Source organism: Merops nubicus, unplaced genomic scaffold (assembly GCF_000691845.1).
Source record: "Merops nubicus isolate BGI_N331 unplaced genomic scaffold, ASM69184v1 scaffold5024, whole genome shotgun sequence".
NCBI classification, from domain to species: Eukaryota; Metazoa; Chordata; class Aves; order Coraciiformes; family Meropidae; genus Merops; species Merops nubicus.
Window position 1 is genome coordinate 70,398 of NW_008603506.1, and position 23,723 is coordinate 94,120.

At 39.1% G+C, this 23,723-nt stretch overlaps 1 protein-coding gene across 1 annotated transcript in view; it reads left to right on the top strand.

The window, feature by feature from the left end:
* Positions 1-23,723, top strand: part of FAT4 (FAT atypical cadherin 4) — a gene marked incomplete at its 5' end in the record, with an annotated part of 142,412 nt that overhangs the window by 70,392 nt on the left and 48,297 nt on the right. The window contains 5 exons of the mRNA XM_008938683.1: positions 284-415; positions 4,756-5,017; positions 7,659-8,009; positions 11,750-12,672; positions 13,425-13,599. Coding sequence (XP_008936931.1) covers positions 284-415; positions 4,756-5,017; positions 7,659-8,009; positions 11,750-12,672; positions 13,425-13,599 — 1,843 coding nt within the window. The remainder of the gene's footprint in view (positions 1-283; positions 416-4,755; positions 5,018-7,658; positions 8,010-11,749; positions 12,673-13,424; positions 13,600-23,723) is intronic.

Genomic DNA, 23,723 nt, shown 5'->3' on the forward strand with positions numbered 1-23,723 from the left:
CAATATAAACTAGGCTAGGACCATTTAAAATCAGTTGCTATCAACAAGTCAAATTAACTTTATTTATGTTAGAGGCTTTCCTATGAGTATTTTATAACAATGTGGAATTTTAATATCCGGAGGGGCTTTGCCTGTTGTTGGTGTGATTTGGGAATGTTCTAATTCACCTGATTAAGAACAATTTACCTGATTTCTCTCAAAATTATGTGATTTGTAACATTCAGGTCCAATCAGTGTCTAACTCAGTGCTCACACAACTTTTCCCAATTCCTGCTTTTTACAGGTGGAAATAACACTTCAGGATATCAATGACAACCCACCAGTATTCCCTACAGATATGCTGGATCTGACCGTAGAAGAAAATATAGGAGATGGATCTAAAATATTGCAGCTGACAGCCATGGATGCTGATGAGGTAGGAGTGTGATTTCATATTTGAATCTGTACTAAAACTGCTGTTCTGGAAATGAGAAATTTTACTTGTTCCCTTCATGAGAGCTTTTCTTTTTCTTTTTCCCTTCATTGTGGTCATGCTTTAAACTGCTTTTGGGCCATTCACAAACCTGTGTTTCAGTATCATGGGGTTACACAGAGGCAAAAACACGAGCAAGTGAGACAAATGCTCTTATTACTTGAAGGCTGCTCACTGGTTTGTCTATAATGAGTTAATATTTACCTAATATCTCAGTGATATTTTCCACTAATCGCAAAAAAATGTCCCACATTTTGGTTTTAGATGGTCTTACTGTTACCAGTCTCATTGTAGGCCATACCCAATGACTTGCTGAAGAAGGTGCTGGACTCTCCAGCTTGTGATAGAGATCTGTTGACATACAGTTTAAGACCACAGCTTGAAATTTAAACTAGCTTTGAAGCCAAGATGTTGTAGAGCCCAATTTCAAGGTGTGCAATACAGTTAACGTGAGATGAGCCTTGGAGAACAAGAAAACTTTTCACAATGCCTGCTCACCATTTGACTAAAACTGCTTAATATCAATATTATCCTTTTCTAAAGAAGGTTTTATTTTACCAAAATGAGAGGAAAGGAAATGATGCTAAAACAAGTGCTTGGTACATGGATCTGTCTTTTGCAAAATAATGTTGCCTGGTTAGATTCATTACTGTGAGGATGGTGCAACTAAAGAGCTATTAAGAAACCATCAGAAGCCTTTGAGCAACTCATGTTAAACAGTTGCCTAGTCAGCTTAGTGAGGAATATTGCAGTTTTATTGTATATATCAGACAAATATATCCACATATAATTTGATATATTAAGTTTTCTTGGAAAGTAGGTTATGAGGTTGTTAATCATATTGTTTCATTCACTTGAACTGAATCTTTCCACTGGGGAAAGGCCTAGAAAATCAATATGAGCATGGAAAGAAGTTTGTGTTATCGTTAAAATATAGGGTTACTCTTGACAACAACGAGCAATTCTTGCATTCAAATAATGAGGTAATTCAACCTCCTCAAGAGAATTTTATTTCTGGCCTTTTTTGTGTTAGCTTGGTTAGTCGTCCTGTGATTGTTAATTGATGTACTTAATCTTACTACCACAGAGGGAGCCCCTGGAACACCCCCAGGAATGGTATGAATGTGATGATAAACTTTTTGTTCTTCCCTTTATTTTCTAGTAGCAGCCTGACAAACAGAAAAACTATAGGATTTTGGAAAGGTCCATATCTATAACAAAAATTCTAGCTGTCTTCAGATTAGGAAGCAGTAAATATAGAACTACTGCTCTCTGCTGTGGTGTGGCAAACAGATAATCTAATATTTTAGCAATATATTATGCTCTGGTCACTTTCTTGACCATTCCTAAACTGCACCTAGTATGTTACCCTTCTGTAGCACTCAGTACAGGATGAATTGATTTGTTACCTGAAACAGAATTCAGTCAATCTTTTTATAAAAAGGAAAGATTTCCCTTTCAGAATATTTGTAACTCAACCTCTTTACAAAGAGTCCAAGGCTTTTTACCTATGTGCTGTTTAGGGTCAAGATATTTACCTTTTTTTGGTTTTCCCTCCTGTTTTGTAGTTGAGGGCATAGTGAATGCTCCTTGGTTTTCATATAATAGTCCTGTGACGTTATGCTTTTCTGGCTTCTGTTTTTTGCTCACACAACCTATATTTGCAGCTCAGGAAAACAGCATTTTTCTCTTTGCTACATGCACTGATGCTTTCAGAATCAAAATTTTAGCTTCAAGAAGGTAAGTGATAGAACCCTTAAAACTCATGCCTTAGTAATGGAGAAGAACCCCTCTTGTATATATTTTTAAATGGTAGTATGAAGGCAGAAAATTTCAAAAGCTTGTCTGTTGTAATAAGGAATTATAAAATGATTTGGGCTGGAAGGGACCTTTACAGATCATCTAGTCCAATCCCACTGCAGTGAGCAGGGTCATCTTCAACTAGATCAGGTTGCTCAGAGCCCTGGCCAACCTGACCTGGAATGTTTCCAGGGATGGGGCTTCTACCACCTCTCTGGGCAATCTGTGCTAGTGTTTCACCACCCTCATTGTAAGAAGTTTCATCCTTAAATCCAGACTAAATCCCCCCTCTGTTAGTGTAAAACAATTACCCTTTTTTCTGCTGCAAGAGGCCCTGCTAAAAAGATCATCCCCATCTTTCTCACAGGCCCCCTTTAAGAGTTACAGAGCTGCAATAAGATCTCTTAAGGACAACCAGGAGATAGGAGAAAAGATGGAAAGACATTCTGTGGGTCCTAAGTGGAAGCAAAGGCTTTAACAATCACAAGAGCTTCCTGCACTGTCAACTTCTTGAAGTCAGTTGTAGAAGGCAAATTTCTATACAGTTTTTTAACAGGTTTTACAACTAGGTAACAAACCTATCCTATAAACAACATATTTTTTGCTTTGCTTCTCACCTAATTCGTGTTACTACTTTGTTTAAACCAGTATCACACGTGGCTGTGGTTTTAGCTGTGCTCTATTAGAAAGATGCTGGCCAAACAGGGGGTGAAGAATGTGGTCACCTCTGAAATGTTAAATTCTCATCAGGTGTTTTTGCTAAGAGGGACAATTGGAGGAAAGTGTGTGACATCCTCAGGTACACCTGAACACACAGCTGCTGTGTACACTGAAGCACTGCATGCAGCTCTTCAGAGCAGGGCACCTGCAGAAGCTTGTTTTCTTTCTAAATTTTATTTTATCAGTTAGCTCAGTCCAACTCTTTGAAACAACACCCTAGAGAAATACTTTGGCACAAGGCACTCTCATAAGGTCAGGTGACTAACACTTGTCTCTCATCTCACAAATAGGAGTGGGTGTTTATCTCTGTTAATTTGGGGTTTTTTTAGGCAACAGTTTGAAACAGCCATAGAAATTCTTTCTCCCCGATCTCTTTGATCTGTTGTTCACCACAGAGTGCACAGTAAATATCTGCTCACTCACCCAAACACATTGCTGGGCATAGTCAGAGGCTTAGGTGCGTGCATCTGATGTTGGAGATTACCAAATCTTCAGTTGGAAGGATGTTGACCTCAGGATCTTAGATCTCTTTCTGTTTTCCCTTGACAATCAGTGTCAGTCTGCTAAGAAGCAAAATAACAGAGCTCAGGTAGTGTCCCTTTGTCCTGGAAGCCTCAGAATTCCTCAGGCCTACGACCTGTAAGGTGGATTGATTTTCTTCTTAATACTCAGTGAAACAGAATGAATGCAGGTGGCTTTTCTCAGTGTTTGTGACAGGCAAAATGCACTGTGTCAGCATTTTTTAAGTGGAAGCTTCCATATTTTACTTCTAAGCTTTACTTTCCACCTTTAAGGGGAAGAAAAAACCCCAAGATGGCAATTTTTCTATGTAACATTACTTTTCTTTAATTTTACTCTTAACCAAAATGGTCAAAGTCTATATGAATCCTTTTTTTTTACCAAGGACAAATGAGATACTTTGACCTAAAAACAAATGCTTCTGACTTCCAGCACAACCCGAGAGATCAGAACTGTGATTTTAATGACACATGATTTGTTACTTTGGGGCTGTATATTTAGAGGGGTAAATGTATTTCCATGCAGCAGCTGGCCTTTGAGGGGCTGCTGCAGGCATGGCTCCCATGAGGTTCTCCTGACCGTGAGCTGCAGCCCTCGCCATGTGTGCTGGCTGGTGGAACTGCCACGTGGCTGCCCCTGGTCCTCCCTTCATCCCACCTCCAGAGAGTGAGAAAGACAGCTGATCCCACTGGCAGGGATTGAATTTAACCTCTGAACATAAAACAAGAAGAATAAACACTGATCCCCATTTAGAGGGAAGCTGCCCCTGGAAGTGGTTGAGTCACCATTCCTGGAGGTACTTAAGGTGTGGCACTTAGTGACGTGGTTTAGTGGTGGCTGTGGCAGTATGAGATTTGTGGTTGGCCTCAAATGATCTTAAAGGTCTTTTGCAACCTAAATGATTCTTTGACTCCTTGCTACACTGCTCATTGATGCTGGCCTGAAATTCAAACAGGCATGAGAGCTTTATGGTACTGACTGGACGCAGTCCTTTTATGAACAGTGGAGCAAAAAATATCTGGGTAATCTCATCATTTTACATCTCATAAATAAAAACTGTGTGCGTATGCATCTTTACGGGGGGAATGAAGCAGGGACTGGGCAGGAAGACTGTTTACTAAAGGAAACTGTTCTGAAAAAATATTCACCAAGTGCAGTTACTGGAATGATTCTTGTCTTACTGAAAATCACGATGTGGTTTTCCTGGCAAATAACTTGATTTGACCACTTCTGTTTTTGCTTAGGGAGCCAATGCCCTTGTGACATACACTATTATCAGCGGGGCGGATGACAGCTTCCACATTGACCCCGAGTCAGGAGACCTGATAGCCACCAAGCGCCTGGACCGGGAGCGCCGCTCCAAGTACTCCTTGCTGATTCGTGCTGATGACGGCCTGCAGTCCTCAGACATGAGGATAAACATCACTGTTAGTGATGTTAACGACCATATCCCCAAATTCTCCAAGCCAGTGTATTCCTTCGACATCCCAGAAGATGCCACTCCAGGTAAATAAGAAATGGCCCGAAAATTGACTGAGGTTTTTTTACCTTTTTGTCAATCGTCCGCTGGGACTTGAGGAAAGCATGGCAGACCTGTTTGACTTGGCCAGGAGACAGAGGATGCTGAAGGTATCTATTGGATAGTGCAGAGAAACAGAGGGAATCACATCATATTGAAAGTCCACTTGCTAGGAAATATGTATCACTCGTAAGGTCAAGTTTCTTTTCAATTAGCAACAGAGAAATGGTTGCCACTCGAATCCTAGATGCAGAACAGGAATTATGCCTGTATCCCAGTGGAAGCTTCTGAGTGCAACTACTTAAAAAATAACAAAAAGAAAAGTAAGAGGAGAAACAACTTACAGGATACAAATGGTATAATCTATCACGAAGATGAAATAGTGATGCTATTTGTGATTTGGTGAGCTATCTTCAGGGAATGAGACTTTCAGTACTTAATTTATCAAATGTAGGATCACAAAATGGGTGACCACTGAGCAGCCAGTAATACACCGATTCCTTAATAATGTTCCCTACAAGTGCTGTTACTAACGTGGACGTTATAGTTCCTTGATCTTATCTTTGATACCTGTTTTTGATGAGGTTTTTGTAGAATATCTAACCTTCAGATAATTAATTTTGATTCCTAAATAAGATCACCGACCTCTTAAGTTGTTGTTTTCTTCTTTCAGAGCTTGTTTTGTATGCGGGAGTGATTTGATGCTTAAAAGTTAGGTCATAAACTAGAAAATATTTACACCAAAAAAAGGTTTTCAAAAACTGTGCTGCATTATTTGTCTCCAGATGAGAAATTAATATTGCTTGCAGTAGAAATGTTTCCATTATTTTGTACAGACTGTTAGTATAAAAGCAGTATCTGCTGAGATTAATACCTGAAGCATCTTAGAAGCTTGTTTTAAAGCATGAATAAAAAAGAAATTGCAAATGACATGGTGATAGCTTTCAAGTGTTTATTAGGGCTTTTACTTATAACCTTGGGAAGCCCAGCTTGAGACAACCAAGATGACCCTCATACCTCCAACTTTTGCACTCTGTCACAGAGTCCCACTCCCAAAATTCAGTGGTGTTTTGCGTTAATGGATTACAGTGCAATCAGCCGTGCCTCAGGAAGCTGATCTGGATGTAATTGAGACGTCTGTGTAGCACAGGGTGGTTTGGTTGCTGATCCCCAGCTATGCTCCTCTCTCTTGTCACTCAAAGACCTGAGGCTCAGTCTATTTTAGCCGGAATAACTCTGGAAATAACCCGGGGCACTTTTAAGGTTGGGTTGGACAGGGTGCTGGGCCATCTTACACAGACTGTGCTTTTGCTGAGAAAGGTTGGACCAGGTAACCGTTGAGGTCCCTTCCAACCTGTTCTGTGATTTTTGTGATTGAAATGGTGAGCATAATTCCCTTCACAATACGATGAGGCTTCTTTAATCATTGATGGTGTGTACATTTGTACCTTACACCCAGCTCTGGAGGGCTGGATGCTGAAGGAAGAAACAGGCTTATTTAGTACTTGAAGTGGTGCACCTTCTCCTCTTTCTGTCTCCAGTGGTCCAGGCTTATCCGGAGGGGAAGCACTGTGAGCTTTCCCCTTTGGGGCTCCATTTTATATCCCAGAAAGTAATTCCTGTTCCCCTTGCAGTCTGGCAAATGCAATTGGGAACTCTGTTCCCTGGGCCTCAGCTCTGCTGAGCTTCCCTGACCCCACTGCGCTACAAACTTGCAGGAGTCCAGCTTCAGGACAGCCCTCTTCAGCAATTAATGTGCAATCAGAATAATTAAAGTGTGAGGTAATCAAATGAAAAGATATCAGCATATTCAGATGGATTAAAGAAAGTTGTAGTACTCTTCTTTATTCTGATTATAAGCAATTTTTCTTTGTGTCATTGCTCAAAAATAGTTAACTGTGCTGGAATGTGTGTTATTCATCTGGAAATTAAATGACTTATTTTCTTGGAAATGAGCTGATCTTGATTATAATTAGTGTTCGAAATACTAAAAAGTGACACTTAATTTCCAAACCTCAGTAAGATAGGTCAGTCGTGCAAACACAGCTATGCAGAAATGAAAACAATGGCACAAATTCATAAAGAATTGAATTTCAGCAAACAGTGAAGAACAGACCCCTCTAAGGTTTCTCCTTTGCTAACCGCAGTTGCCCTGCAAAGGCACTTTTTCAAAAAAAGGAGAGCTGAGATATTTGGTATTTACTGACATTTCAGTTTCTGCAGTTAGAAATATCTAGAAAGTTTCCGAGCTCGTCTTTGTCTGCACGGAGGAGAGGGTCCTTTGAGTCCTATTGTCCTAGAAAGGCAATACCTAGCAGGAGAAAAGGTGGTTTTGCCCCTGTAGATATCTGATCTGGACATGTTCCCATTTAAAAATGAAAACAAACATTCCTGACCGTTTCTTGGTTTTTTTTTTAGTAACCCTTTAAAATAAACATCATACTGAATACTTTTCCTTTCAGCTCTGACAAACCTTTCACAGTAGCTAGTCGAACCATATTGAGGTTGAATTTCTACTGGAGGGTACCTCATCGTCTACAGAGCTGCTTGATGATGAGCTGGCTCTGACTACACGAGTGAGCTGCCGTTTGCAAGTGACTGACTTTGCTATCCTGTCATGCCTTGCAGGTTCCTTGGTGGCAGCCATTCTAGCCACTGATGACGACTCCGGTATCAATGGGGAAATCACATACACCGTCAGTGAAGATGATGAAGAGGGTATCTTCTTCCTGAACCCTGTTACTGGGGTCTTCAACCTGACTCGTGCCCTGGATTATGAAGCACAGCAGTATTACATTCTTACTGTCCGTGCTGAAGATGGGGGAGGCCAATTTACTACCATCAGAGTGTACTTCAATATCCTGGACATCAACGACAACGCGCCCGTGTTCAGCATGACCTCATACAGCACATCTTTGATGGAGAACCTGTCTCCAGGATCTGCTATTCTCAACTTCAGCGTCACTGATGCAGATGATGGTAGGGGTTTCCTCTTAGTCTCTATCTGATGATAAATATGTATTTCACCTTAGCAACATGTTAGAAGATCTAGTAGAAAGGGCAAATTAGGGCTATCCTTAGGATGCCATCGTATGCTTAAATTCACTCCTTGCTGCCTAAACAGAAGTCACTTTTCTCAAATTTCAGATTAGGTTTAAGTGGGTGGTTTCTTCCTTATTTTTATTTGTGTTAAATTATTAATACAGTCAAATACTGCTTTTTACTGCAGTTGTGGAAATAAATTGCAGGGCTGTATTTTACTGAAATGAGACTTTCATTTTTTACCTAAGCATGTTACAGTAGTTGAACACCATGTTTCATTCCCTGGTTCTTAGGTTGCATGTTTAAATTAGACCCAAGTGTTCTTTCAGATTGTGTTTTAATCTGAGTTTATAATATATTCTAAATAAGGTTCTGGCAATGAGATGTCATCTGCAGTTATCTTAAATGTACTGTAACTTTTAAGTGTATCATGAGGAGAATTGTGATCTACAGCATATTGATAGTGGAGGTTAAAAAAATTATTAAAACGGATCATGGGGAAAACTTCTCATTAAAATAAGCCTTAATCTTGGGATTATTTATGCCATTTTAGAAGGTATTCATGTGTTGGTATGTAAAAGTTATGATCTTTATAGCTTGCTTAAGCATTTTGCCACACAGTTTATGTCCACGCAAGAATAATTATAGAATATGGCCATAAAATACATAAAAATCATTCCATAAAGTATTGTATTTTCTTAAGTGTCTACAGTCATTAGTCAGTGTGACAATACAGAATTACTCATAACACTCACAGTGACATTAAGGTGAAGGTTATTTTTGTGACATGTTAAGCAACCTTGTCTCCTCTCAACTTGACATGGGCTCAGCAGAGCCCACAGAATTGTCTTAGACTTCAGTGTGTGCTCCAGGTGCAGAGTACCTCCATGCTTCAAGGAATCCAATTTTATGCCCATAAAATGAGTGAGCTGATCAAGATCATTCAGTGCAACAGCTTTTCCTCAGGAAATGCTGAGTTGTTGACTCAAACATTTTTGTGAGAACATAAATTTTGCGCTGGTGGATAGAACTTTCTGTGGTAAAAATTGTGCAACTGGTTTTTGATCAAATGAGGAAAGTAAGCGAGAAGAGATTCCATAAAATAAGTGAAAAAGACAGAAATTATAACTTGGTGATCTTGGCTATACTTGCATGGATCTTTCTTTCACCATTCTTGTTAAAGCTTTTATTTTATGTAAACTGTGTTGGGGGAGGAACTTGTGTTTGCATCATGCATATCCAAGGAAGGGAGTGTTTCTTCAGACCTGTAGATGAATGTGTTTGTGTCTAGTCTATGTCCTCATATTTTCCTCTTATGAGTACAATGCTTGATATCAAACCTTTTTGGAAGTTATTCTCACTTAACCATTATGGGTCTGTTTTCCTCTTCTCTTGCACCTCATACATTAATTTCCATCTGCGTACGGTGGACATGAACTATATCATAGCACTGACATATCGCTTTACATTCATCATCCACTCAATTATCATGGAAGCAAAGAAGTATTTGAGGAGCAATGCAAGGAAAAGTCAGATATCTTGCCTTTTATATTTTCTGGCACATGTACTTTTCTAACAGGCTGGATTTAAAATTAATAGGGCAGAAATTTCATTGCAAGAGCGTGCCAGGTTTCAGTTCCCCCATAGGACTGTAACTTCAGCAGATGTTATGATCTATTGGTGTTTCTGTTTCAAGCCCAAACTTGTTATCCTGTGTTGTCTTACATTTATCTAGAGCGCAGAAATAGCTAGTACCATACTCCTCTGCATGTGGCTCACAGACAATGCACTCAACATGCACAAATAGAATTTAAAGTGGTTATTTTTGTTATACGATCCCATAGCTTTAAAGAGCTCTGAAAAGATCTTGTTTTATAAGGAGCTATACCTGTTGGTTTAGGGTGAACACTGATAAAAGGCAAAAATGTGGCGATAGTGAAACTGCTCCCATTTTAATTTTCTTTATACCCTTTGGGAAACAGTAGCTGTTTATATCAGCTAGGACAGTTTCATATACAGATGCATAATAAATATCAGCTACAGCTCTTGGCTATTTACAGAGCAATAAAGAACTCAGTTTCCTTAAAGACATTCATTTTGAGATGCAGATTTAAATTTTTTTCCACATCAAATTAACAAAAATATAGCAAGATATAAAAACAGAAAGATTTCCCACTTAGATGCCACAGGTATTTACAAAGTGGAGGAGGGCAGTTGGATATTTTTTTGTCTCATTAGTAAATAAATAAAATAGAGCCAAGACACTTAAAAGAGCATCATCACGAAATTGATGGCTCCAGTAGTGATGAGGAGGCTCATGTCTGAGCTCTCACTCAGAGTTTTATCAGATGAACCCTGAGATTAAATAAAACCACAGCTCAGCAAAGAGGGTAGCCCTACATTCTCCCTAAGAAAAGACTTAAAAAAACCCCAACAGACTAGCGTTAAACTTTCACAGTGCTTCGCTTGATCAAAGTAATGTAGACACACTAATATCTGGCATATAAATGTGTTATTTCTTTAATTGCATTAAAATATTTTGTCTTTCATGTTTGAATCTATTAAATTCCTACAAGAGAAGAAGAGTGAAGGAAAAGATGCCAATTAGAGTAGCCACTGGGGGAAAGACAAGTAAGACTACCATGCTCAAGTCTGAGTATAATCAACAGCAGAGATTAATAAATCTAATGCAGGATTAGTTTTATTATCAATGCAATTCTGTGAGAGGGAAAAGAGCTTTTGAGAGAAAATTACAAAATACACAACGAAGTAGTCGGCTGCTTAAGGAGACAGCTTAGTTTCTTTGCATGAAAAAGTGAGTTTGAGGGGTAAATTAGTAGCAAATAGCCTGTAATCTAGTAATCCTAAATCACACGTTTTCTGACCCAAAACAAGAAAAAAAATTCTAAATTAATTAGAATAGGAGTAAGATGTTTATGTAGAGAGATATATATGTGAGAAGACTTGTTTCAATTAGGTGTTCCCGTAAATTAGTTGTTTAGAGTCAAATCTGGACTGGAAGTGGTCACCTAGGTTTGTTTCCTGTGTGTCATATTTAAGGTTATTTCAGAGCCTTGTCAGATTCAGAACACATTTCCTTTACCAGAATGATAAACTTCTCCCTTGACCATAATTGCTAGTTGTGTTTCAATCAGAAGATGAGGGCTGTTCATCTGATATTTTGGAATACCATGCCGTATATGGGAAGCATACCTCTCCCCAGTATTCACTCTTGGCTTCTTCCAGCTACGCTTGGGAGTTTCTCGTTGTGGCTTTCTTTAATTGAGTGGAAGAATTCATGAAATAATGACATTAATAATAATGTTGCTTAGTTCAACTGGGGAGAAAGGAGAAAAACAGCTGTTCAGTGAGCAGCAGAACTATGGAGGAGAAATTATGCATGCTGCCACCATGCAGCAGTTTCCTCTGTGGCCACTCCAATTAACATCCTTCCCCCCTTCTTCCTTCAACTCTTGTGGGAAAGTAATTATTTCAAAGGCTTCTGTGCCACTGTGAAACTTGGCTGAAATTGACTGATGGATTCAAAGATGATGATGAGGAAGCTGAACAGGCATCGTGTTGGTACAAACTTCATAGGAAATGAGGCCAGAAATGATTTTATCTAGAGTGGTGGGATGAAGTCACATTCCCTGCCTTTCTTCTCCCCACCTCACCAGGCTCCAACTCGCAGCTGTCCTTCAGCATCACATCTGGGGACAGCTCAGGGCACTTCAACATCGACAACCGCGGGGTGCTGAGCATCAGGCAGCCTTTGGACCGGGAAAGCCAGTCGTTCTACAGCCTCGTCGTGCAAGTCCATGACATGGCTCCTCTCCCAGCCTCCAGGTACACAAGCACAGCCCAGGTTTCAATTATCCTGCTGGATGTGAATGACAGCCCTCCAAGCTTTATCTCCCCGAAGCTCACCTACGTCCCGGAAAACACCCCGATAGACACGGTTGTGTTCAAGGCACAGGCGACTGATCCTGACAGTGGTCCGAACAGCTACATCGAATACAGTCTGCTCCGGCCCCTGGGAAACAAATTCAGCATTGGCACTATTGATGGTGAAGTCAGACTTACTGGGGAGCTTGACAGAGAAACTGTGTCCAACTACACCTTGACTGTGGTAGCCACAGATAAGGGCCAGCCATCCCTTTCTTCATCTACCGATGTGGTGGTTATAGTCCTGGACATCAATGACAATAACCCACTTTTTGCCCAAAAGCTTTATAAACTAGAGGTAGGGGAAAATACTTTGACAGGGACAGATTTAATCCAGGTGTTTGCTACAGATGGGGATGAAGGTACAAACGGGCAGGTCCGCTACGCCATTGTCAGCGGAGATGCCAATAATGAGTTTCGAATCGATTCTGTGACAGGGGTGATAACAGTTGCCAGGCCTTTGGACAGAGAGAAAAAACCTTCCTATACATTGACTGTTCAGTCAGCCGACCGCGGGAGCAGCCCAAGGACTGATACCACAACAGTCAGTATTATCCTGAAGGATATCAATGATTATATTCCCACATTTGAACTTTCTCCCTACTCTGTGAATGTTCCAGAGAACTTAGAGACACTCCCAAAAGTTATTCTTCAGGTGAGTACATTCAGCAAATAAATATCTGTGTCCTACAATTATTAGCATGCTTCAGTATATGGCATTAATGTATAGTGTCTTTCTTCCCAAATTAAAAAGGTGGAACACAATTGAAAAAAAATCCCTTTTGGCTGTAATCTATCATGCAGTGATCATTGCCTCGCTTTTGTTTGCTTGAACGGGTTTTTTTTAACCAGAAGTCTATATTATGGTTTAAAGTTTTGTGTTTTCCATACCTAATTTCCCACCCATACTGGGACTTTAAGAGTTTGCTCTCTCTCTCTCTCTCTCTCTCTCTCTCTCTCTCTCTCTCAACTTCATCTCAACTTCCATGCAACAGATATCTCACTCTGATCATTGCGTACATGGGATGAGTGTCAGACAGTGAAAGCACTAAATGGATTCAGGACATGTAAAGCTTGCTTTTGTAAAGTTCAGTCTATACCAGATAATCTGTGGTTTTCACTAAGCTCTAACACAGTCTTTACTGTACTGATGCTTGAGGAAAATAAGTAATCAACTATTTCATATTTTCAAACTACGCTTTTAAGCACATCAACACTGTGTTAAGTAATTTTTACAATTACAGTTAATTTATACTAGCCCTTAAAGCATTTGAATGCATTCAATCCATTAATATGCATTGTTGTCATAGAGAATATTTCCTGTAATCCAATAAAATTTTACAGACCGTGCACTCATCCATTACTCATCTTAATATTTCTTCTCATGTGTTTGCATTGCTTCTCTAGGTTGTAGCAAGGGATGATGATCAAGGCCTGAATAGCAAGCTTACCTATGTGCTGGTGGCTGGAAATGAAGAAGGAGCTTTTACTCTCTCAGCCAGTGGAGAGCTGCGCTTGGTGCAGAGCCTGGACCGAGAGGCAAAGGAGCAGTACCTGCTACTGATCACAGCTGCTGATGCAGGTAAAGCAAATGGAGGGTCTCTGCTGGTGAAATCTCATTGTCACTTGAAAAAATTGCATTCCAGATAGAAAAGGAATATTTTCATGATGGTCTGAAATTTTAGTGGTTGGAGAGTGGAAAACAAGTCTCTGGGGGAAAGCTGGGCTTACCTGATGTCGAAAGGAGTTTGGTTTCTGGAAATCAGGATTTTATCCTTATGTCTAGTTGTCTGATATTAATAGGACTCGCTGAAGATTTGGGTAGATTGATTTTGCCCTGCAGTAGTAAGTGGTCCTACCGAGGTTATAAGAGCCTCATGCATGGCAATAAAAAACACAATAAAAATGGCAATAAAATCCAACATCCTGTTGGCATCAGAAATATACAGACAAGTCAAACCAGTGGTCAGAAAACTGCTATGGACTTCTCAGTTACTGTAAAGTACAGAAATCTTACCCCTGAAAAGTAATGACAATTTACATTTCCACATTTTAATTTTCTGCTTTGCTCAGCATCCGGTCGTACATTTGTTGTAGAATCCTAAATGCATTCCAAGTTCCTTCAGCTTAAAACAGGACTTAGTTCCTCTTACGAAGATTAATTACACTTTCACTTGAGGTGTCTGAGAACAAAATGTTGGTATGAATATTAGTCATGAAGACATCTTGCTTTCATATTATGAACTGATCTCTTGTCCCCCATGGTCTGATGGATTTAATTTAGTACAGATCTTTTTCTTACTTTCAAATAATAAAAATAGAAGCAAACCAAACTTGTTGGCAAGTGGATACAGTTTTTGTTTTCTGCCATGTTGTGTTCAGTGTCTCATGTCAGTGACAATATCTATGGCTGATATTTTCCTGTTGCAGCAGGGCTTGGGTATTTCACAGTCCAAGCACAGCTGAAGCTGTGATACACAATTTTAGGACCTGACATATCATTTGTCTTGTACTTTGGCTAGAGATACTGTATGCTTTTTATTTTTTACGCTGGCTTTCCATTACTCTATAGCCACAAACTGCTCACTTGTGACTTGGACTTCCTTGGGCTTGAACATCCTTAGGTTCCCGCAGAAGCTGAGGCTGGATTTGTAGGGAAAGCAGATCCTTGATGTTTATTTACTCTCCCAGTCCAAGTTGGCAGGAGTCAGAACTGTACAGAACTTACCAGCTCTACACACAGAAGATCCAAAGACTGAACTGATAAGCAGTGTCATGCAGCCAACAATTATTGTCCTTCTTGGAAAAAGGAGCGGAGCAAGAAGTCAGTTGTACTCCATGCCTAGCACCATGTGTAAGCCAAGAGTTTGACAAGAGCACAGTCTTTTCCTAGACTCTCATTCCTAGAAATTATGAAATCCAGGAGACTTACCCAAACATACGAAAGGAAAATATTTATTTGCATTGGGAGGTCTCTGTGTTTCAAATAAGCCAGGGGAGACTTTATACATTAAATGTGCATTGGGCCTTTGCTGTAAGTGGCTGACAAGAAAAACAGCATATTTTATTAGTTCCTGTCTTTAAACTTGTAAATATTATGCTGATTAAACACTATTTGAAGCTGGTTTGGTTTTTTAATTTGCTACATTCTTATGAGGCTAACTCACAAGTTATTATTCCCTCCTATCAGTTTTAAAAGGTACTAGCAAAAGTATTTAGAAGCAGATGTTCAGTAGTAACTTTAAGACAAATTTAACTGTTCTGCTGTGTTTAAGTTTACAGTGTGAGTAATCCCCACAGTTAGTGTGATTTGTTATAGTTTTCAACCAGCCTGGCGAATAATGTTAGATAACATCTTCTGATTACTCTAAAGACTTGCTCTAATTTTTTGCTATCAAAGAATAAATTTAAAACTATGTTAGTTGTGATTTATCTGAACTAAGACATCTCAGGAAAGTGTCCAGCTTCAGCAGAAGTCAATGCCAGAACTTCTCTTGATTCCTGGAAGCAGGATGTGGACCGTAGTCATCATAGATAATTTAACTACTTTAAACATATGACATACTTAAGAAGTTCTAGGGCATCCCCGTTAAGAAATTTTAGGGAGCCCTGTTATGTTTGAATTAGTCATACTAAGTTCAAGCAGTCTAGATGGTAAAGAACACTCTGGCATATAATTCATTGGAGACCTCTTAAAAAGACGTTTGTCACATGGAACAAATGGACCAAGTTACAGACTCTGGGATATCTGTTGAGCTGCATCTCAAATTTTATATTACTATAAATTACATGATCATATATAGAATGCAGGTGTACTTCTGTAGATATTTGCCAGCTGAGTTAGAAAACTATTATGTGAGAGGAAGCCTTTCTAAAAGAATTGCAGCTTATTGGAAGCAGGATGCATTTAAAAAAAAAAATAAATCTTTTTTAAAAATATACAAAACATTACAAAAGCTACTAATATGGATATGTGGTGGATATCCAGGTGGTAACACAGTGACCTTTGCTAGTCAGTCCCTGCCTCATTGCATCAGGTAGTTCTGGCTGTATGAGCAGAAGATGGCAATGACACGCTCCTCAAATGGATAAGAAAAGTGTTTTGAGTATTATGTTCTTGAGCAGCTGCTAAACGTTTAAAAAAGAAACTCTCACAGGCACATCTATCTCTTTGCCTAATGTAACTATTCCTTTAGAGTGTCTTAGTTTGTATTTGTTTAATAATGCTTAGAAAAAAACATTTGTGTAGAGACAATTCAACCAGAAACACACAAAACAGGTAGTGCTCCTCTGTAGATGAGCAGTGCCTGCCAAAAAAAAGGTTGAAGAAAGCAGTATCCACATCTGTACTATCTTTGAAAATAAATCAAGAGAGAGGTATTATACTTTGCACTTTGAGTTTGGCTTTTATTAGCTGTAATAAACAGTCTTTTGGATTGCCTGTAGCAGCCCAAGCAGCAGTCTAGCCATATATGGTGCATCTTGTTTGGAGGTTGTTTTTTTTACAGATAAAAATCATGGTAGACATCCAGATGCAGTTAACTCTGGAAATGTCTGGGTAGGACAAGAGCAAAATTCTGTCTGTCCAACCTACTTCCCATTTTTCTTAGGTTTTGCATTTCGATTTTTATAGGCTAAACTGACTGGTTTAAAACATTTAAAGATGATATCCTTCTCATATAGAAGTCTATGCCAACTCTTCCCTTTCTTTCAAGGAAGGAGACATAATACATACTTAGAAGCACCTTTAGACACAGGAAAGGATGGATTCCCAACTTAGTTTTGGCTCTCTTCCTCATCTCCCTATACATAATCAAGAATTTCTTGCTTTTCTTATATTTATCATCACTTCTTCAACTTGTGACTGTGCTTCTCACAGTGTTACCCTAGGCTGTGTATGGCAAGTTGAAGGAAGAAGAAGGATTTTTAAACTGTTCAGTTTTTTTATCTAAAGCTGTCAGTCAAACATGCTGAAAGCAACCCATGGCCTCAGAAGGGGCAGCTGCTTTGGTAATGGCTGTTGTTTCACTCTCAGTCCCTTATGGGGTTTATAGCATGTATTGGCAGCACATACACTGGCTCTGCTTGCAGCAGGTGAAGGATTAAGACATGGTGAAGCAGCAGCCCACCACACAGGAAAAGTTGAGCCAGTATGGCTGCATGGGGTGCTGGCTCAGAAATGTCTGTGCTTTGTCATGCTGTGCAGGCTCTTCAAGAGCCCCGATCTCACTTCTGGGCACAGGAGAAGACTTGGTGAGTTAAGAGCTGAGCTGCTCTACGAGCAAGTTAGGCAAGTCAGATGGGAACTGCTGGTGGGACCACATGCACCAGCGATAGAAATTCAGGTAGTTGTTGAAAAAATGCTTTCCTAAGCAAGCTCTTCCCTCAGGCCCAGAGAAGTCAGTCATGATCCTGGCCCTGGCCCAACTATTCCTTGGCCTTGCCTGCTAATCTTCTACTCAGTCCTCAGGGCAGATGTTTGGTCGGCAGAGAGTCTTCCCTCCGTTCTGGGGGAAGGAAAAGACTGGTAAAATGTTTTCTGGCTCTTGGCTCAGTGATTTGTGGCCGTGTAGCCTGCTTCATGCCCAGTCTCCACAAGACAGTCTGCACAAAAGTTCTTGATTTCAACGTTGTTTTATCATCGCTCTTCCCTCACTTCTGCACTTCCACCCTGCTCTAGCTACTGCTGGGTCTCAGACACTAGACTGCTGCTCTGGGTAGTGGGGATTTACAAAGACATGCGAATTGTCCATAACTAGGAACATTCAGCATCTTCCAGAGCTGTACACCTGTGGCTTTAGTTGAGAAATAAAACATAATTCAACCCCAAAGATCAGCATTCCCAATTTTGAGCCCCTCTTGCAGCACAAACTCTAAGAGCAAAGCGCATGAATTACAAATATAATGACAGGCAAAATGATGGACTGTGGAATAACATGATGGTGTTTAGATTGCAGATGCTCCCCCAAAATATCTGCTAACATAAACGCCAGGAAACCTACATGCAGCTATTTGAGTGTGCCTTTATGGGTCTGTTTCTACCACATAAATCATTTGTTTTGCTTTGCTATACCCTTTTTCATGGCAAAATGGTTGGGAAATGAGACTTTCTAAATGATTTTTTTTTTTTTTTCCATCCCATCTGGTGGGGACACAGCGCTGGGTAAACATTCAGTTCTGGCACCATGACAAGAACTGGGGCAGCTGCTTTTATCATCCCTGTCTTCAGCTTTTTGAGCAATTTTCTGGAGCAAATGTTAGCATTCCAACAGTCCTCCTCCTTTTATTTATTGGTTGCAGGGATGTCGAGTAGCACATCTGGAAACCTGCTAGCTTCCCAGGACTACTGTTTAAATAAACTGTGGCCACCATTTCTTGATTTGGTTGGTCAGATTGGCACATTGCCACCATAAAACCAAAATCAAAATGTGATGTTTCTAATTAGAAGCTGTGTTCCTGTGATTTTTTTTAATTATTTTTTTTTCTAAAATAATCTGTTTACTGATTGAGATAAATAGTTCTGAAAGAAATGAATCAGTGAGCTGATTATTATATTTAGTTAGCTGTTCTTTGTATACATCCCTGACCTGTATGAAAAGCAACCATATGTTTTTTCTTTACAAAATGTTGGCCCCCAACTTATGCATTCTTTCCTTCAAGAATGCAAGAGGGCAACCAAGCAGAGAGGTTATATCCTCCTCAGGAATTCTCTTCTGAGATAGGCTTTTGGTTCCTTTTAAGCCTAAAACCAAATGAAATCTGACAATATAGTTGTATTGGTTTTTAACACATTTTAAGATATTTCCCAGTTTGGGGTGACAAGTAAAGGATGAGTGTATTTTCTAGTAATGGTAAGAAAGAGCCTTGAGGGTTAACACTGTGTGAGATTTATGTGACTGGGCTTAAAAACACTTATACTCATCTTGTTTTTCTTAGCATACACTGCATCTCTATTTAAGAAGCAATCTACAGTGTGAAAAGATGTTGCCTTAGAAGAATGTATTTAAAAAAAAAAAAAATCTGCAATTTTTTTTAATCTTGGTGCTGTCAAAACAAAGAAGCAACTCACAAATGTCGGTTAGAAATGTCCTGTTTTCCACGTCTTGTGTGCTGAGTCTAAATACACAGATAGCTTCAGGCTTTGGTGAGCTAAATGAAGCTGATGTATGCTTACCTTGGTGCTCAGCAGTTTGCAGAAGGATTCTTTCTTCTGTGGTCTTGCTTTATGCCACAGCTGTTTCAAAATGAATATTGGTTTCTATCCCAGCTCCATTTATTCCCTTGCCCTTATGGAAGCTCTTCCTCATGTCAATGCCATCTACTTGAGTCTAGTATTACTGGTTTAGTATGTTATTAGTCATGTTATTTTTGCTCTTTTAATACTGCTACTAAAACTATAAGTTTAGTAGTTTTGCATGATTTCTATATTTATTTCTAAAGAACACAGTGGGAGAACTGAACTGGTGATAGACTCATCAGTGAGTTCATAGTATTTTTTTTTCTTTTGACTTACCATCTAAAAATTGGAAGAGAGGAGAATTGAGAGTGACATATTGTAGTTGTGGGAAGGTAATAGCAGGATCTTACCCTTTCAAGGAGCCTGGAAACTGTTAGCACTTTTTATTTTTTTCTCCAGAAGACAAAAGCTCAAAAAGCTATTTAGGAAGTGGGTTTATGCCAAAGTCAGTCTGATGTTCCCTGGAGAGTAGCTGTCAAGGAAGAGAGTGTATCCATGTCTATATGATGTGACACATTTACTCCTCAAAGGAGATGAGGGCTTTAGCCCATTCCTTTAGAGGACCACCCCACAAGATCCACAGTCCAGCCACAGAATATCATTTGAGGGATTTAGTCTTCTGTTTCGAGATAAACCTTCATTATTAGATCACTATTTTCAAAGCAACTCAGAGAGAGCCTCTGGGCTAAATCCAAGCGTTTGTGTTCTCTGGAGTGAGGTGAAGGAGAGACCTATGTTCAGGTTGGCAAAGGGCTCATGCTGGCCAGCACAAGCTGAAATATCTGTGAAAACAATGAAAGTTCATTTTACACTCAGGGTTAAATCAGAACTTCAGTTTTGAAACCAACTCCAAGTGATGGTGGATTTTATTTGGACAAGACAAGCAGAGTTAGAAATATATGTTAAAGATGTTTATTCTCTATAGTTGGGACATACTTGTGGGCTGTTCTAGAAGTTCCCAGTATAAGTACATGCCTCTCCATTCAAATGTTTCTCATGTGTATAATTCCCTTTCTGCTCTCTGTTGGGATCATTGAGAATACAGCAAGTAATTGGCAGGCTTATTTAGGATAGGATAAACTGCTTCTTGCTGAGGTTTGTGGAGTGAGCTGTTTTTCATTTCACTGCATTCAGCATAAGTAAAAGTATGGAAATTATTTTAAATAGCATGAGATCTTCTCATTTGCAGTTGTTAATGTATATAAAAAATTGACCAATTATTAAACTATAGCCTTTAGAAGTATTATTCTTCAGAAACAGATCTTCAGAGAAGATTTGACTGAGGCAAGAAGGTTCAGAAACTGCGGTGTTGGAAGAGAGCCAGCTATGGCAGAACTGATGTGGGAAGGGAGAATCAAGCATAATGTGTCCACGATTGTGCTTTACGATATAAAAACCTGCAGACTGTCCACACAGCAATGTAATAATGTTATTCAGGTCCAAGTGGTGTTAAGGAGAACTCCACAGGTTCTACCTCAGTATGGATGCAAATCCCATCATTTTTTTTGTTGTTTGTTGAGGTTTTTTTATAGACATGGAGAATCCTGATATGAGATTAATGTACTTCTAGAGTCTAGGAAAGCATAAGATAAGATCTAGTAACGCAGCCAAAAGTTTTACTCTCTCTACAGACATTCTTGGAATTCTAGTTGAAAATATCAAGTTTTATTAGGGAACTAAATGTTTGACCTCTTTGCATTCCTCCTAAGTAAAAGAAATCCAGACTATTGATAGAAACATCATTATTGATTAAGGATTTTTGGTTAGTCATAAATGTTGGTGAGAACTGTTGTCTCTTTCAAGACATATAACTTTCTGCCACCTAAAAAGACTGAATGTAGGTGATGGTCTTTCTTATTCCGTCGTTACCTCATGGCTAATGAGGTAAATGGGAATATCCAGTCATTCAGTGTTGTTTCTCATTGTTCAGAGTTTCTTACAAGAATCTTGTAAGGTTCAGGCCTCTGAGGTGGACTTGAAGAGGTTCAGGCCACACAGAGTTGTGTGATTGTATCTCATGTTAAAGACTTGAATGTCACCCCCATGTTCACAAAAGACTCATGGGCACATAATATGTAACAAATACACATGGGATGCAGTCACTTTAGGGGCCTGGTTAAATTAATGTGAAGTTCATTAAACAAGCCAGTTATCAGCCTGATTTTCAGTCTCATCTCACACACTCTGAAGCTCAACTTCTCCCAGCCCTACCACAGCAATACAGCGTTATTGACTGTATATTGGACAGTCAGTCAGGCACTGTTACCAGTAAACAGTTTACCGGGAACATTTTTTTGGTTTTCTTTACTATTATTTCTCAATTTCTTGGTGCTATTCTGAGGTGAAAAAAAGCAGGTATATCTCTTTGAAAAAAGTTTCAGGTAGATGTCTTTAAACTGGAAAAAAAGGTTGAATATAATGCTTAATATATAAGATTTAGTAGACAATTGGAAATTTTGAGGAAGAGTTGACAGTTTTTAACTTTTCAGGCTGTTACAGTTCCCCCCTTACCTCTTCACTCATCAATCTTGCTATGATTAGTTTAGAAGTTTTAAATAAAAATTATTTTTAAAATATTATCCTTCTCCTTACATCACTTTTATATTAAATTCTACTTTAAATGTGCTAATGAGCTCACTGAATGTAATCGGTTTTGCAGAAGAATAAGATAACTAGAGTAGTAATAATGCTATGCAATTTCTCAGCCTTTAAGGAACACTTAAGATTTTTCCAGTCTTGGTGATCTAAACCCATTTTTTAAATTAAACGTTACACCTTATAAATTGAAGGTCTGCTAGCTCATTTTCAAATACAAAGCTACAATTTCAGGAAGCCTTAATTGCAAGGATAAAACAAGTAAAAGAGGCACATATGGCCTGAACACTTCTCCTGCTGGTTAATCTTCACTATTTATACAGGGTGTTTTTAAAGCATAATTCAAAATCCTGCATTACAGGAATTTCGCTGTGGGATATTCAGGAGTCACAAGTAGTCAAAAACTGCCTTAGTCAGCAGTCCCTGCAGGAGCTAGCTTCTCTGTTTTTTTCTTTTTACAGCAATAACTTATAACAAGGAGAAGTAATTTGGTGGTTTTAAGAAAATATTTTTTTAAGTGTCTCTGCCTTTCTTTTAAGTTGCAGTTCTACTTTCTTTAAATCTTAGTTTGGTCACCAGAGGCCTTGGTGGTGCACATTGTCAAACCAACCCTCCAAGACCCACCTGGAGTGCAGGCACAGGGAATTCTACCCTTAGGACCAGTCGTTTGCCAGGTTTTGTTATGAGCATTGTATCAACTGTGAAAAATTTTCCTTAAAGATTCATTTTCTGAAACATATGTGGAAAAGACAACTTCTTGCTCTGGAATTTTGGCTCGGAATCGTCATATACATAATATTAATTGTCAGGTGGTGTTTTAGATGCAGATAGATGGCATTTTTTTCTCAGGCACAGCTGATCCAAAACCAGATAATCCTCTGTTTTGACTATGTCTTGATGCCAAAAAGTCCCAGCATTGTGTTTTATCGCTCCTTTGTAGGAACAAAAAAATTCCTGGCAGTAAGTGAGTTTACTACTTCTACCTTCTTGGCGGTGGGAGGTTAATGGTTGGACCCTATGATCTTAAAGGTCTTTTTCAACCTAAATAATTCTATGATTCTGTGAAATAAATGCAGTTCAGGCTAAGAAACCTGTGATACCTGAACATGTCTTTTCTGAGCACCATCTCCAATGGCCTGTACCTTTGATGTTAATAGATTACAAGTGTATGTCAAGGGGTTTATGGCACATGGGATTAATCCCTGTGCCTTTCACAGACAGAGAATAAAACTTGACAGCCACAAGTCACTAACAGGCATCTAATTATGTCAGCAACCCCATATCCAGCTTATGCTGTGGGCAGTGGAGCAGGACTCTCTCAGCCTTTCCTTGATACGCTGTGAAAATTGCTAAATAAAACCAGCACTGGGAAAAAATGCTAAACTGGAGGACTATGTTATTTACCATTTTTCAGATGTGTAAGTGATAAGTTTGTGATAATGTGTATGTGTAGAGCAAGATGATGTTGAACAGCTTGAAGTTGTGCTAAATATATACTATACTTTTACTTTATTCCACATGTTTTGTTCTTGGTCTGTATCTGCATTCTAGTAGGTCCAGCTATGTAATAGTGCCATAGGATTGTTTTTTCCCCTTTCTGGCTAAATTTAAACATTATGTGGATAACAATAGTTGAGAGACCCCATCTTGCTTCACTGTTTGGGACAAGGATTTGTTTTGCACTAGCAAGACCTATGTGAGTATATATCTTTGTGCAAGTGCATCAGCTAAGATTGGCTGGACATCTTGTCTATTGATTTATTCTTTTTTTTTTTTTTAATTTTTTACTTTTGATGGTTTAGGTTCCCAAATTTAGGTCTATTTGCTTCCAGCTTCTTTGGACTGGTAGATGAGGGACAATATTGAGGTTTCTG